This window comes from Pogona vitticeps, chromosome 2 (genome assembly GCF_051106095.1).
Source record: "Pogona vitticeps strain Pit_001003342236 chromosome 2, PviZW2.1, whole genome shotgun sequence".
Lineage (NCBI taxonomy): Eukaryota > Metazoa > Chordata > Lepidosauria > Squamata > Agamidae > Pogona > Pogona vitticeps.
Genome location: NC_135784.1, coordinates 83,924,285 through 83,940,997, shown reverse-complemented (window position 1 = coordinate 83,940,997; position 16,713 = coordinate 83,924,285). Strand labels below are relative to the sequence as shown.

At 38.4% G+C, this 16,713-nt stretch overlaps 1 protein-coding gene across 6 annotated transcripts in view; it reads right to left on the bottom strand.

Moving 5' to 3' along the window:
- TRAIP (TRAF interacting protein) overlaps positions 1-14,126 on the bottom strand; it is a 55,017-nt gene extending 40,891 nt beyond the window's left edge. The window contains exons 1-6 of one of the 6 annotated variants that reach the window (XR_002300190.3): positions 14,009-14,121; positions 11,898-12,053; positions 10,455-10,512; positions 7,805-7,888; positions 3,772-3,811; positions 1,223-1,350 (exon numbers count right to left, since the gene is read on the bottom strand). Coding sequence is in view for 5 of the 6 variants with exons in the window: in XM_020789379.3 (XP_020645038.3) it covers positions 1,223-1,350; positions 3,772-3,811; positions 7,805-7,888; positions 10,455-10,512; positions 11,898-11,995 (408 nt within the window). In the remaining variant the exon portion in view is untranslated. Of the gene's footprint in view, positions 1-1,222; positions 1,351-3,771; positions 3,812-7,804; positions 7,889-10,454; positions 10,513-11,897; positions 12,054-13,501; positions 13,755-13,924 lie in introns of those variants that run through there. The other 5 variants (XM_020789379.3, XM_072989862.2, XM_020789387.3 and 2 more) reach the window with 5 other exon arrangements.
- Between the last annotated feature and the right edge of the window lie 2,587 nt (positions 14,127-16,713).

Genomic DNA, 16,713 nt, shown 5'->3' with positions numbered 1-16,713 from the left:
GGATCCAGATATATACAGTTTTAATGAAAACCAGCTTATTTAAGCCCTTCCATTTATTTTTTTGGGGGAAAGAGGATGATACAAGGGGGAAAAAGCCAGCCCTTTCAAGTCTATTTTGGATATTTAATGCAGGACGTCAGCCTTGCTATTTAGGTGTCAGTGTCATATACCTAAGTAATGAAGGATGCATTCCAAATAAAGCAAAATATATTGTTAAAACAGATATGCCTTGCAATGCCTGTAGAAAATATAGATGGACTACAATACTCATTGTCCCCAGTTATCTGCCATACTGGCTGAGGCTGATAGGCACTGGTGTCTGAGAACATCTGGAAAGGCAGATTCACCATTCCTACCCTATAGTTTCATTTAAATCAGAAAACTGGTAGAGCAGATACTTTGCTCCTGTTCTTTCTTGGAAAGCATTGATGCCATTCAAGCCAAGACTTTTAAAAAATAATAATAAAAATAATAATAAAAAGCAGGAAATTGTACAGCCCACATGCTGGAATCATCAATAATTTTCAACACAGAACAGTCTCTGGCCTGTTGGTGTTGAGATTTTGATATGAATACGTATTGAATATAAATGTTGTAAAGTAAAATGGCAGAATTTACCTGAGTCATGTATAGATTGTATTCAGGTGCGGATATCAAGTTTGAGACTTAATGTTGTACAGCTTTGTACATGATGAAACTTTGTGTAACTGGAAAATGAAGTAATGTTTTCTGATTGGTCCCAGAACTGTACATAAGTCATGTGTAAAGGGGACATTTTATCTGCTGTAAGTCAGATCACTTTTTTCTATGCTATCTGTTGTATCATGTCACGTTATGCTGCCAGATGAATGTCCATTCTGTCTGTATATACGTTAATAGACGAAGTTGATATTTTACTCTCTCAGTGTCATAGTGTCTATGCAAACTAATATTTCCTTACTCTGCTAGTGTTCTGAGAATACATGTTTAACCAAAATTCTCAACAGTTGGCAGTATTTTTATGCTTTTCTTTACCACGCTTGAAGAGGCTTTTAAACCAGGGATACTGGATGTTATGCATCAGAACTTGACCGTGAGTCACAAAATCTATCCAAGGTATAGTTAATCATAAAATATTTTCCCTTTTCAGCTTTGGAAAAGGAAATTGCAAGACATATTTGGGATCAGAAATAATCTTATCATTTCCTGTACAAAGAACAAATCCAAACCATTTTGAATCTACCTTAAGAGTGGAACACAACATCTCCATCTCAGAGTCCTTTTTCTGGAGTGATTCAATGGTGGCATTACGTATGTCCAGAGATTCTCTTAGTGAATTCACAAGAGATTGACAACTCCGTTTCTCCTTTTCTGAAACAAAGTACATGATAATCCTTTGAGCCCGTCTGTCTTGTGTTCTGTGACTTAGTGCAGAAATACAACATGAACAAAGCAACCAAAAAGTTTAGAACCAGGCTGGGAAATTCTGCAGCCTCAGAAGCACATGGCCCTTGGTTATGTGACACCCAGTATGATCCAGCTGTCCAAATGCTGCAGACCTACAAGTCCACATTAGATGAACTACCTCCTCTTTCACTTTGTGTGCATTTTTGTGAAAGAGGGGTAATGAAAGGAGAGGGTGGCTCATACAGATATGTTATGCTGCAAAACTCCATCTAGCTCAGGCATTGGCAACAGTACATGATCTGCAGCTTCTAGCTGACCTTCCCCATAGATAAAATATGTTTCTTAAAATAGATGTTACCCAACTCTGCCTTATTTTTATATTATATCTGAGTATGTCCCTTTTTAAACTTTATCTTTTTAAGCTTTTTTAGCTATATCACATGGTTTTATTGAAAGTACATGTCGCGTTCCCCCAGTGTCCCGTTTGTTTTCCCCCAAACACAGGCCCACCTTCGGACACAATGTGCTATTTTCTCCCTTTACATGCTGCCACCAGTGGATCTTTATCCACACTGTATCAAATACATTTCTTAGACCCAGGCTGCCAAATATAACAGGTTTATTTATTGTTTGATTGTTAAATCACAGAAGTAAAGTCATAGATGTTCTTTTATTGTTCAGTCATTAAACTTGGAGAGGATTACACATTTGCTTGTTTGTATTCATTCTCATTAACCACTGTAACAATATCTTATGACTGTCTATTTTCTATTACTTTTATCACTTATCTATTCTCTAACACACACCAACTTTCCAATCTCTGTCTTAACCCTTCAAAACCTCCTCTCTAACTCTCCTCAGTCTCCAACTGTTCTCCTGACTCCGCCCCTCCTGTCCTGCAATAGGCTCCTGCCCTACAGCTCCTTATGACTGACAGGCGTGACCTGGGCATTCTGCCACACGTTTTCAAACATAGCTAATTAACAGCCTCTCTTTCATGCCACTTAATGTAAGAGTTTTGACTGAAATGCACTTTTACTTTTGAATGTTATATTAATGATACTAGTAGGCATAATATTTTCGTGGTACCTTTTAAGACAATTCCTGACCTACTTTTCTCTAGGACAGTGCTTAAACTCTGTGATTTACTATTGCTTTTTCCCGATTAGGAAGCAATGCTACTTGTTTGTATTTCGCTTATGGTTCTATTTTTAACTTGAACTTTGAGTGCTAAATTCAACTGTTATTCTTAACAAGAACAGACCCACTAAAACAATGGGACTTCGGTAAATCACCATTTATATAAATCCCACTGATTCAATGGGCCCAATCCGACTGAGACTAACAATAAATTAAACTCAAATGTATTTTCTCAAATTGTTTGCTGCAAAAAACCTGACATTCTCACTAAAGCTGTATATAACAGTACCATCAAGATTTCATAAAAAGCAATTTAGTATTAGAAAGGTAAGCAAAGTTGACTAAGTAGAAACATTGTCTTTTCACCTTGAGAAATATGTACGGTATCTAAAGAAATGCAGTATATTGTTAAATTTATCAAATCACAATGCAACCTGTTATCTTCATGTCCAGTAATTAAGTTACTATTGTCTTTGTATAAAAACATGGGGTAATTGATTCAAATGCTTACTTCGGGGGAAAGAGATCTTACATGTTTTGGCTGCTTAATTTTAACAATCAAGAAAGCCATACAATCCAGTGGGGGAGATTCTGGGAAACAGATAAACCTCCACAGATGCTCTTTTGAAATCTTTTCATTTATTGCATTCTCATGTTTTAGGATTTCTGTCAGTCAAACTGAGTGACATTTTCCTTTCATTGCTTATGACTCACAGCTGCCTACAGACAATGCTTTAAAGCCATCAACAAAGTCTCCAGGGCTTTCACTTAACTCTCTCCATAATTTTTTTTTCTAAATTTAAAGTTATTGTGCTCTTTAAAGCACTGGGAAAATGGAAGTGCATGAGCAGTCATGGACTCTCATTGAGATAGCTGACGACATCCTCTGCCCTCCCTTCCCCAGTTCCATTTGATTTCTTGGTTATATGCAACAGTTCTGCCACTTTCCATTGCAGAACTAGACCTGGCAGCTATCACTTTCTTAACAGAGGGACATCCACTTTGAAATATTCACACCTAAGTTACCATCAAAATCTCTATGACTGAACCTAGTCTAAATGGACCAAAACACTTCAGATGCTGCAACTTGCATGAAAAAATTGGGGGTCAAAAGCAGCTTCTCTCTTTAATCTTAAATAGAAATTTATACTTCAGAATAAAGCCATTATAAAAATCTAGCAAGTCATATTTTCCTTTGTGCCTTTACTTGAGGGGTAGATTTCTACCCAGTTGTCTTTAGCTCACCTTTGACAGACAGCTGAGCTTTTGCTTTGTCGAGTTCATTCTGGAATACAGCATGTAGAGAATCAAATTAGGTTGCAGAAGAATTTATCAGCTTTCATAATAGTTTAAGAAGGTATATTGTAACATGATTTTACATTATCTGACCAAAAATATTTACACTCAGACTGACCAAATAAATCAGCAGAAAGCAGTCACAACAACTGATTAAACATGTTTTATCTATAATATATAGAAGTCAAGAAATAATGAGATTACAGGACAATAACCTTCCAGTTTCATTCTATTTGGCCTCTATTACAAAGTAAATTTACATTTACTGAACTACGTTCAAACTTTTAGAAGAAAAATAATGTTGAAAAATTACTTCAGTTTTAACCTGACAAAGCAATAAAGCAAGCGATCACACCAGACAGGATCTAACTAGCAAATACTTTTAATTAACATTTCAACCAATAGCGTTTTAAATTAGTGTTTGAATAAAATCCAATCCATGCATCTGGACAGAGATAATAGGAATCAGACCATTCAAATAAACTTGGATGCGGATCTTGATACAGAACACCAGCTGGTGTACAAGTATATTAAACTAAATCACAGATGTTTATATTTGGCATTTATTGATTTCTCAGTAGCTTTCAATTCCATTAGTCAAACTAATCTCTAGGGTAATTTAAGTATAACCTCTATACATAAAAGTCTGTTAATGCTGATCTACTCTGACACTAAGATTCAAGTCAGGATGGATTGCTTAGATTTGATACCGACTACAAAAGAATGTTTGTTAGCCACAACATTTTTGTTAACTCATTAATAACTGACCCAAGCCCCAAGCAACAATGGTAATTATGCACCCCAAAAAACTGGGAACCAGAAAAATAACAGTACTTATGTATACTGATACCATCTTATTGTCACAAGCGCAACAAGAGTTAAGGGATGGAACTTGGAGGCACTGTCTTATGGTGGATCTGGTCCTTCCTGGAGAAGAGAACTCCGAAGGTGATGTTGGGTGACTCCTGTTTGACATCATGGCCAATGGCCTGTGGAGTCCCTCAGGGCTGCGTTTTGTCTCCTATGTTATTTAACATCTCCATAAGACAGCTGGGAGAGGTTGTCTGGAGTTTTGAAATTGGTGTCACCAATATGTGGATGACACCCAAATCTATCCTTTCCACCTAAATCTGAGGAACTTCTTTTGGCTCTAGATCAGTGTCTGATATCAGTAATGGACTGGATAAGGGTGAATAAACTGAAACTTAAACCAGAGAAGACAAAGGTGCTCCTAGTCAGTTGAAAGGTGTATCAGGGGACAGTGATGCAGCTTGTGCTGAATGGGGTTACACTCCCTTGGAAAACACAGATGCACAGCTTAGGGGTTCTCCTGGATTAATCTCTGAACCTGGATACCCAGGTTATAGTGGTGGTCAGGAGTGTACCTGCGCAGTTAAAACTAGTGTGTCAGCCGCCTACCTGTTCCTGGAGAGGTGTGATCTGACCATGGTGCTTTAGTTACATCTTAGCAGGATTACTGTTAATGCAACTCTGTGCTGGGTCACCTCTGGAAAGTGTCTGGAAACTTCAGAGGGTTCAAAACACAGCAGCCAGATGGCTAACTGGGACTGATCACAAGAATCACAACTGTTACAACAGCTCCACTGACTGCCAATCCATTTCTGGGCACAATTTAAAGTGCTGGTTCTAACCTATAAAGCCCTAAACAACTTATGTCTAAGCTATCTCAAAGACTGCATCTCCCTTTATGAGCCTGCTCAGATGTTAAGATCATCAAGAGAAGGCTTCCTCTCAGTCCCACTACTTTCGCAGGTGCATTTGATAGGAGAGGGCCTTCTCTGTTGCTGCTCCCAGACTTTGGAATTCCCTCTCATAACAGGCCAGACTGGCCCCATCTTTGATGTCCTTCCACAAGCAGGTAAGATTAGCTGCCAGAGTGTGTTTTTTAAATGAATTTTTGTACCTTACTGCTTTGAATTTGTTTTTGTTTACTATCTTTTAGTGTGGTATATGTTTGTTCTTTTTTAGTATTTGTATACTTACTGTTTTTAGGTTTAAAAATGGTCTTTTAATGATGTAAGCTGCCTTGGGTCCTTTTTAAGGAGAAAGGTCAGGTAAAAATATTTTGAATAAATAAAATAAATAATAAATAAATATTCTTTGGCTGGAAGCAGGCCTTCATACAGTGAAAGCTATACATGCCGTTAAATATTGGTTGAAACTGAAAAAGGGTATAGGATCAGTTTTAGCATTGTCAGCTTTTAAAGAGATGCTGAATTATAACAGAACAGTTCTCAAAACCAGGAAACTCTACAAATTATTGATATGGATAGACTCTCTTGAGATCTTTCGAGTGTTTTAAATTTTGAAACAGCAGCATGTTATCTGAAGTCTCAAAATTATTTTTGAGTGGACCATATTTCCGCCTCTCTGTTGAAATGTGTCCCCTGGTATGTTAAATTATCCACCCAAATACCTTATCCATAGTATTTAACAAGTATAAGAAATTTTAATTGGAAAAAAATGCTTTCACAGGTTTATGAAGCCAGTCTATGCTGCAATGGTTGATGGGTAATATAAATGGATTCCCTTGGAGGAGAAAGTTTGTCCATGTGCAACTAATGCACTTGGAGACCTGATTCTCCATTGCCCAATTTATAAGGCCTTAACAGTAATTCTGTTCAAAGAGTTAAGTCTCACATTCAATAAATCCAGTGCATATCTGATAAATGTTTTACTAGGGAATTGTGCACCATCTCTTTCTGAAAAGGCAGCCTGTTTTGCTTTTAGAGGAACAGCTTTAAGGAGGAAGTCTTGCAGTGATGACAACCTGTTTTTTTTTAGTTGGGTGAACTGTGTTTGCTAGAATTGTGGTTTGGACTGACTTTTAGCTGAGCTATGTATTTGATTATTTTATATTTGAATATTTTTTCTAATGGCTACAGCTATACAAATAATCTTGTTTACATATAGCAAGTAATATTTATGCATTAACAACCAAGCATCCTTATCTGTAATAGCTTTCCTTTGCTGAATAATTCACCTACTGGAACAGCATACTCAAGCAAATTCTTACAAATTTAAGTTGCCCTGGGGTGCTTCGAATTATTTTTGAAATGGCATAAACCACCTTGATTATTCAGCACATCCTTCTAAACACTTTATCTTTTCTGGATGAATATTACAACCTCGTTTCTGATTACAGTATACTGTTACTTGAATTAAAGATTCAGGTGCATATATGGACATACAAACTTGTCGTTATGGCAATGACAATTATAATGACTGTACTTGCTCACTTTAAACATAAGAGGCTAGAAGAGTCCCATTATATAAAGAACAATTTAGAACATTTTGAACAATGAGGATATAAAGAAAACATTGTTAAGGGTACATTGTTATAAATATGGAGCTTTATAATACCATATTTTCATTCAAAGTTTCTAATTATCACTCTGGTACTACTGGATTAATTCAAGGTTTATATACATATGCATACACCTATTACACATACAAAGAATCCAATTTCAGCATTTAAATATCGTCTCTCGTGTTGTGGAGCAGAGGGATCCACTGTGGAAGCTAACTGATTACATTGAATGAAAATACAACTGCATGCCAAAAAATGTGAACTGTAGAGTATAATCTGACAGTATCCATCAATTCTTCCCAATCAGCCTTGCCAAGCCTAAAGTTTAATAAAGCAAAGTTTCTCTGACTGGTACAATATTTGAGGATATTAAGAGGCTGACAAAAGCAGCTGAGAGGAAAAAGACATGCTTTTTGTTCTGGAATGGTTACAATATGGAGCAAAATTCCTTCAATTTTAGTCTGTACCTAAAATGAACACTTATTAAAAAGCTGCAATACTAAGCAGGTGAAGCAGGGTCAGACAGGCTGGGTTCACAGAAGCGGAAAAACTAGGACAGAATCAGATTCAATATTATTGTTTACTGGGACAGGATTTTAATAACCCAATGAACAGATGCAGCTTGCAGCATCGAAGGTCCAACACGCATACCTGTAAACTTTCTGCATCCAGGGCTGACTGCTCCTCCATGGCAACATCGAAGAACAATTTGTTGATAATGTGTCTTTTGCCAACCTATATATAACAACAGGAAGGTCAACAGCATGACTACGAAAAGCTTGAAGCCACAGAAACAGTGTTTCCCACCTTAATGCAAGAGAGTGCAAATATTTATATCCTGAAATATAATAATAAGAAAAAAAAATAAAATTCCACGATACTTGAAAGAGAATAATTGACTACATTTATTAAATAAGATTGCATAGTGGAGGGCCTGGAGGAAAGATAGTCATTTCGAGTATCAAGTACAGCAGAAAATGCTGGGACCTATGTAGTGTTTTGCAGTGACAAGGGATAGCATACAATGCACTTCACATGGCTACTGTTACTACAAATTTCTTTGGCTGATCATTCCAGCAACAGACCTTTTAAATTTGCAGCCATCACTCTAGCACAAAGTTCTAGAATTTTGACAAAACAATCCAAACACCTTGGAATGGAGAGCAATTTGTTCTCTGGCAGCTTCAGCTTGGCTGCTGAGGCTAAGTGCATGCTGTGCCAAATCCAACTATCCAGTGTTTGCTTTTGGGAAAAAATCACTAAAATTGAATTTGATCACTCTCCCTACCTCCCCCACGCAGCTACAAGCTTTGTGTTTTAAGTATTATATACAATCATGACACTACCTAATTGCATAGTTACTGCTACATAAGATGCTATTTTGCAATAGCTCCATGGTAACCCAGAGATGCAAGAGGCAGCGAGTAACCAAGCAAATCAACCAGTCAAGGAAAAAAAAAAGGAACAAGGCCTGGCAAGGATTAAAAGAAACAGAAGCACAGTAAGGCAACAACAAAGCTTGGCACCTGCAAAATGATCTTACTTTGGAATTTTATATGGGAAATGAAACTACAGTGCACCATATTAACTGCTCCAATGCCAATTATTACCACATTAGCAGGGTAAGCCAAACTAACTAAGGATGACTAAAGACCTATGTATATGTAGCATGACTTGATTTCCATGATGCAGTGAAAACTGCTGTTCTAGAAACATAAGTTTAAACTCATGTGAAGTTAGCTGCAGAGCAAACTAGAGTGTAGCTTAAATTTAGCAGGGTCAGGAACTATTGTTATATCAGACCAAAACAAAACATCCTGTTAAATCACTCCTGGCTGATGGTGACCCTAACAAGGTATTTGAGACAAATACAGAAGGTGACAACATCCTTATACCACTATATATAAGAATCAGAGCATGCTTTTCTGGATCAAAACAGCTTGCACTTATTGTATTCTTTTTTAGTTGTCTAATAAAGTTATCACTTTCTCCTGCATTTGTATTGTGTAGGGGCCACATAGCTTTATATTTAAAGCATGCGAAGTGTGTTGAAAAGTGATTTATTACAGCTGAGAACAGGTTTGAAGCTATGTCTCCTGAGTTCTAGTCCAACACTCTAGTCCCTATACTAAACTGACTCTATAGTAACTATAGGTCCTTAAAAATACTCTGGCCAGAAACCAAAAAAAGGTAGTCATATTCAACACTTAAATTAATGAGACAAAAATTAGTCCCAGTTGACTTGACCTGCTTTTTCCTGTATATCTTAAACATGTTTGCTTCTCTGGATATGGGCATCTGCATCCAGATAATTAAAACTCTCTACCCAGATAGAGTGGGTTGAGTCATTTGAATGCTTGTTTCATGGTATTAAAACTGAGCCAGAGTGAAAAACAATGACTCCTTGCACTACATAGATATAACAGTAAAACGTTCCCTAGAATGTACCAATCTTTTAGCACAAAAAAGTTCAATCCCATAGTACATGGGATTGTGGTTCAGCTACAGAGCACATATTTGCACGCAGATCTCTGATTTAACCCCCAGTCATCTCCAGATAGGATTGTTGTTGTTATTCACTGGCAAGTCAGTTTTCAAGGTAAGTGAGATATTTAAGGAATGGTTTTACCAGTTCCACTCCCCCAGTGAGCTTCCATGACTGAGCAGGGATTCAAACCTAGGCCTCTTGAGTCTCAGTCTGCCACTCTATCCACTACACCACACTGGATATCTGTCAGATAAGGTACAAACCTCTTTAAAATGAATAATTACCAGACAATATAGACCAGATGGGTCCACAGTCTGGCTTAATATAAGGCAGACTTCTGGCATGCCTGCTTGAATGAGAATGAAAAGACTAAAGAGAACTTCCTTCTTAAGTGACCTTCTCTTCATTAAGCCAGTTATTTTTCCCCCACGTTCTTACACACTCCGTGATTCTCTTACCCCAAGAAATCTGCTCATTCCAGATACATTACTTTTCTGTAAACCTTAATTATCTAATATGTCTATGTTTATGTAACACCAATAAAGGCAAAATGTATTACAGTATTTTGCTAATCAGGCTTCCAGTGCTACGATGGACATACTGCTATTTAAAGATTCATTCTATCAAGGCCACACAGTAGCTTCATGGCTGACGTGGAGTTTATACCAAGAACCAGAACTGATACTAGCATGCTTTGCTATCTAGCTTATATAACATTGCAGCTATAGTGCAGCACTATAAGTAAGAACCATATAAAATGCTGTAAGATAAAAAGCACTCAGTGACTGATTAGTTCAGCTGGAACAGATTTACCTGGATTCTGCATTGTGGACAAGTCCGACTTGGTGCAGTGTCAAACCACTGAATGAGACTGATAAAAAAATAAATGACAGAATAAATTTTGAGAAACAAATTCAGAAAACTATTAGAGCTTCTTAACAAGAAACACAGAGGTTGCATCATATAGAAAATATAATAAAATTCATCAGTATTAAATACTCTTCTTTAAAGAGGATAATATTTTAAAAATAAATCGGGCTACAGCACAAATAATTTTTTATAATATATATATAACACCTACAATGCACCCCACACTTATTTCATTTCATTGAATTCTAAGAATGCATACATACACTTGCACCATAAGCCACATTATAATTTCTTTCAGCAAGCATTAACATAGAGAAGCAGAGTTTTGCAGAAATTTCCATTTGCGACATCACAGTACTGAACAACATTTCTGGCACCAAATTTATCAATGGAGAAGTATTAGGTTGCTAGACTGTGTGGGGTGCAAGACAGAGTCTTGCTTCTGAGTATTTTTTCTTTTTTTAAAAAGTAACATTTTTTATGTGGGTCAGGGTAGATTAACACAATCTAGAGATGAGTTTGCATGCAAATGCTGTCTTTGATAATGTTTTAGGAAATAACGGTATGCTTCCTGCACACTAAATATTTGCATCTGTCAATCAGTACATTAGCCTAGGAATGACTCAGTATCAATTTGACACTGGTTTTTCTAAGTGTCTCAAACATCTTGACTAGAACCAATATAAGTAAGCTCTTGTATATTGCAGGAAAAAAAACCCACAAATGACTGAAGAAAGTAGTTATATGCTTATAGCATCAGGCTGAGATAAAAACTATAATACAAAAATTCAGCAGATAGAAGAACGTTTGGCAGAAGAGAAGCAGACAGAGATAGAGATATAGTCAGGGAGATAGTTAGAAGAAATAATAAGAGATAAGGTGGTAAAGATAAATAGAGCAGGTGGTGAAGGTGGCAAGATATATGATATTCGAATGAGTTGATTAAAAGCATTTAATAAATAACATCTGTGATTCTGATTAAAGTTGCTACAATTCAATAAATAAGTTTATATATTCATCCACAATATATAAAGAATTTTATTCAGACACTTGCCAGGTTGCTGCCAACAGAACTGATTTATTGAAAGGTATTAACTTTAATAATAATCACAGATGTCCTTTATTCAATGCATACAATATAATCTTTCAAATATCATATATCTTGCCACCTTCACCACTTGCTCTATTTATTTATCTTGACCAGCTTATCTCTAGTCAGATAATGTTAAAGAGCAAAATTTTTCAAAAGCAAAATATTGAGCTGAGGAAATTAAATTATCCCAGGTGCCACAAATAAGTTGTAATAAAATGCTGAAATGAACAAGAGATCAGTTCTGTTTTTATAAGAATCTACCACCACTAATTTTATCATGAATTTGAACTCACCATAAATAGTGGAAGGTGTGTCCACAATGAATTGCAGCAACATCTCGGTCATTGTCAAAGAAGTCGGAGCAGATCGTACAATGGGCACGAATAGGCATCCTCTGTCACTGCAACATCAAGGGAAAGGTGCCCAGGAGTCAAGCAGGGAACCCTTCTCTGTAAAAAGAAACATCAATACTAACCTCAAAAGGTCACATCCAACAAAAACATTGTCCTAAAGGCATATCTGCACTTCGCTTCCCTCACACATTCATGTCCTGATTTAACCCAGTTTCACAGACAGGTTATGTTAACCTGTTTCAGCTTTTATAACAAAAACAAAACATAAATAAAAGTGGAAGTACTGTAATCCACAAAAGATAAAACAGAAATACATCTGTTAGCCTTTAAGGTCCCATAATACTTTCATTTTTACATTGTTTTCGTTATACTTGAGAAACCAAATCTATACATCTTTCTATCAAAATAATACACCCCATGCTGATCTCTCATTCTTTACAATGCAGCTCAGGCCACACTGTAAAAGGTGGCAGAGTTATTTTTACCTTGCCTTTCTTAAAAAGGACCCAAAGTGGCTTACATTATTGAAAGACAACATTTAAAGCTGAAAACAATGAGTATAAAAAGTCAGCTAACACCATTAGAAGACTCTCTTAAAACTAAAAACCGCAACTAGACAAATATTAAAAAGGAATAAACAAATCCCACTCAGAGAAATGGAAAACACAAGCAATACTAAAAACTCAGCTAAAGCGATAATACATAACAATCTATCCAAAAATCACAGTCAGGTAGCCAGCCAACTGAGGGAAAGCTTGCCTGAAGGTTGTGTGTGTTATAGGATGTCAAACAGAAGCTGACTTATAGTGACCCTAATGGAGCTTTCAAGGTAAGTGAGATATTTAAAGAATGGTTTTACCATTTCCACTCCCCACATGAGTTTCCATAGCTTGGGGGGGGGGGAATTCAAACCTCATGATTCCTAGTCTGTCACTCTGTCCACTACACCACCCACTACACTACCCATGAGGGCCGAAAAATTAAGAAGTTCCAAAGTACAGTACAGTACTTCCTTTCTTTTGTCCCCAAAAGGACGAGGGGAAATTGCTTCCTTTCTAGCAGGACTGGGCAGCTTGTGAATTTCTGCCTCTCATACAGGCCTCAGGTGTATAATCTGCAGGCGATTCCTTCCTTCTCAGGCATCCTTTTAAACAGGGAAGAAAAAAGAAGGGTCTAGCAGGGAAAGAGAATTGAGAGTAACAGAGACTGGTGAGTGAGCTTTCCTATTTTTATTCACAAGTGACTTCAGCTCCACCTCCTACCGGCATGCAGCCCTTGACAGAAAAAGCCTACCTGTGTCTATTCTAAGTCTCCCAAAGGAAGCAATCTGCTCCTACTAGACCCCCCCCCCGCTCAATTTTACTGGCACAGCTGGGTGATCCAACTGGACAGTGTTAACTCCTGTAGACAAGAAGGGATCCTCCAGGCAGCGGTCGCTACTCCGCAAGCGACTGATACTCAAATACTCCATATCCTCAGTCTAGGCATCAGCGCAGAAACTATGCAGATCAGCAAACTTGGCAGAAAGAAGGCTTAAACATAACCTTTTAAGGAGAAGCTTCAAGTGCCTGGCTTACAGAAGAACTGAGACACAGACCACGGGCCTCCAACGTCCAGACTTTATCTTGGGGACCGCCAGTCTCGCCAGTATAACCTATCTCGGGGCGCGATTAACAAATCTGGGGGTGGGGGGGTGAACGGGCAGCGAGGCCGTGAAATCGTGGGAGGAAAGGTAGGAAAAAAGATGTGTAATAAAGCGTATAAACTTTCACTGTGGGGCAGCTGCCCTAAAGCCCCATAACTTCTGCCTATATGGAAAGGGACGAACAGAAAAAGGGGGGAAAGGAAAGAAGGGAAAGGTTGTAGGGAAGGGTAAGAACCCGGCCGGCCGGTCGGCCTTCCTGGCTCCACGAAGAAGAGGGAGGCGGAAAAGCTCTCCGCTCCCTCGCCAGAACCCGGACACGCACGTACAACACCTGCCCGCCACGTTCTCGCCTCCCTCCCCCGAAGAAAGGCTCTCCAGCCACCGAAAGGGTAACGATGGCCTTCACCTGCTGCTTCCCAGGCCCCGCACCCCCAGGTACAATGAATTCAAATTTCGTTCCTTCCTCAGCCTTTTCCGGAAGGGAGCGGAAGTGACGCTCTCAAGGAAAGGCGCGGGAACAGAAGAAGGGCGGGAGAACGCTGACTTTCATTTTATTGGTCGATCCCGGGGGGGCGGGGCTTCCACTCCAAGGGGGCGGGGATGCGGCAGGCGCGCGGCGCCCACTTAAACTCCCAAGGAAACGGGCCGGTTCCAAAAACTGTTTCATTCCCAAAAGTTGGGAGGCACTTTTTGTTGGGTTGGGAGTTTAGTTCTCATGACATAAACCCTAACCCCCCCTCCTTATGGTTCCCCCTGAAAAACAAAAAATAGTAAGTGACACACCAATAAAATTGACAAAGCAATACATGATAAACAGATAATTAAACAGGCCCAACAACTAAATAATGGTGACAAACCTCAGCGATGAACGTGGCCCATTGGGACAGTCTGGACTAGTGGAGGAGGAGGAGGAGGAGGATGTCATTAAGGGCTTCCTTGACGCAGGGAGCCCATTCCAAAGTTGCTACCCTACAGAAACATTTTTAGGAAAATAAAACAAAAAAGGCAAGAGAAATTATAATGCATTCCCCTAAAGTTATATTTTCTCTCAGCCTAATCAATCTGACAACAATGAGGACAAAGACCTTTGTAAATCTGAATTGTAAATAAAGTACAATATTGTAATCATTACAGTCATAGTTATTACAGTATATTTATCTGTTCTGAGTATGTGTGTCCGAATAGATAAACACTTTAATACTGTATTCTTTCATCCTATATATTCTTCAACACCTTGTAACTTATTTTCTCTCCCATATCAATCATATTTCTATAAGGCTTTAAGAGCATCTTGTTGGTCCTCTGCTCTTATTAATATTTTATAAATTTTGTCATCTTTACTAAAATATAAACTTCTTATAATTGTTCGGTTCTTTTGGAGTAAAAAGGTTGGCTGTCTCTTCGGACTGGATGTGTTTGTTGGTACACTGGTGTTCCTGGTCTCCAGGGTCAACATAAATGTCAAAGCGTTTAATCTTGTGAATTTTTGGTAACTTCTTAGAAGCACTGCTTATTCAGAGAATAGTAAACCTGTAGATACAAGTATATAGATGAGAGGGAACTGGGCAGGAAGATTTTCTTTAGCCATCAGTACATTTCATCCTCCTGGACTTTATGTACACCAGGACAATCAAAGCTGAGTGGTTAGTGACCAGGGAACCTTGACCTTGTGTTTTTATATATTTGCCTTATGCCACCTGTGAGCCTATTCAAAGTCAAGTTAAGGGAGTGTGAGAGAAGAGGTGTTAAATTCAGAGTTTAAGACAAAAGCAGTGACTACAGAGCAAGAGCATATAGATTGGAATTACAGGACCAGAAGACAGGTCTGCCACTTTCGATATAATCAAAGCTTAGGGGTACAGTAGGCTGGCCTAGGTTTTGTGTGAAGAATGTCGCTGCATGTGGCTATCCCATCTTGTTTGTGAGGAGAAAAAAATATAACTGTCGACATAACTGCAAAAAGTCAGACAAAGGATTGCTCCTGCTGGTAGGTTGTTTCCTTAGGTTTGACTTCAGGTAGTCTGCCCAGTCACACCCCTCTTCTTCTAAGAAAGTAGTCATAGGCTCATGGTCTCAAGTAAGTGATAGTGGGGTGGGGTTGGGGCTCTATTCATATTGCCAGAGGCAAAGACCATCAATCCTTTCTTTGGGCATGCAGTTTTCCCATTGGAGCCATGCATGATAAGTGACTTGGGTCCAAGCTATCTTAAGGACTGTATCTCTCTTTATGAGCCTGCTTGGGTGTTAAGATCACCAGGAGAGGCCTTCCTCTCAGTCCTGCCACTTTCGCAGGTGCATTTGATGGGGACATGGGAGGGGCCTTCTCTATTGCTGCTCCAGACTCAGGAACCCCCTCCCACGGGTGATCAGGCTGGCCCCGTTTTGCTGTCCTCCTGCAAGTAGGCAAAGACCTTTCTCTTTTGGGCAAGCTTTCCCTCAGAAACTGGCTCCTTGAGTGGGATTGTTAAATAAATTATTGTGCCTTATTGCTTTCAATGTATTCTGGGTTTTTTCTGATTACCCTGTTATTGTGTGTTTTTTGTTTTTGTTTACTTGCTATTTTTTTAGCTTTAAACACTATCTTTTAATTATGTAAGCCACCTTTCTAAGGAAAATATTTTTAAATGGGGATATTTTAAACAAATGATAGCCATAATAGTCAGAAACCAATGGAGCTGGAAAATCTGCTGCAAATTCTCTTTCTGTACTGTTGTTTCTATAAACTGCTACAGTTTGTTACTACATTTTGGTTAATTGCTTGTTAGAGTATTAAAGTTTGAGCAGTAAACTTATTAGGGAACTTCAGTGTATTTGTTCCTACTCCTTCAAATAGGTTTTGACCTACTGTTTATCTCTATGGCTGGGGAACTGTCCTCTTTGAGATCTCCAAGATGTTGTTGTAGAACTATATTTACCAAAGCATATGGGAAGGCACTAAACGAATTGGCAAAGCAGCTACCATGTTCTCTAGACTCACAAAGAGAGTACAGTGGTGCCCCGCAAGCAATAAGGCATAATAATTTATTTAACAATCCCACTCAAGGAGCCAGTCTCTGAGGGAAAGCTTGCCCAAAAGAGAAAGGTCTTTGCCTGCTTGCAGGAGGACAGCAA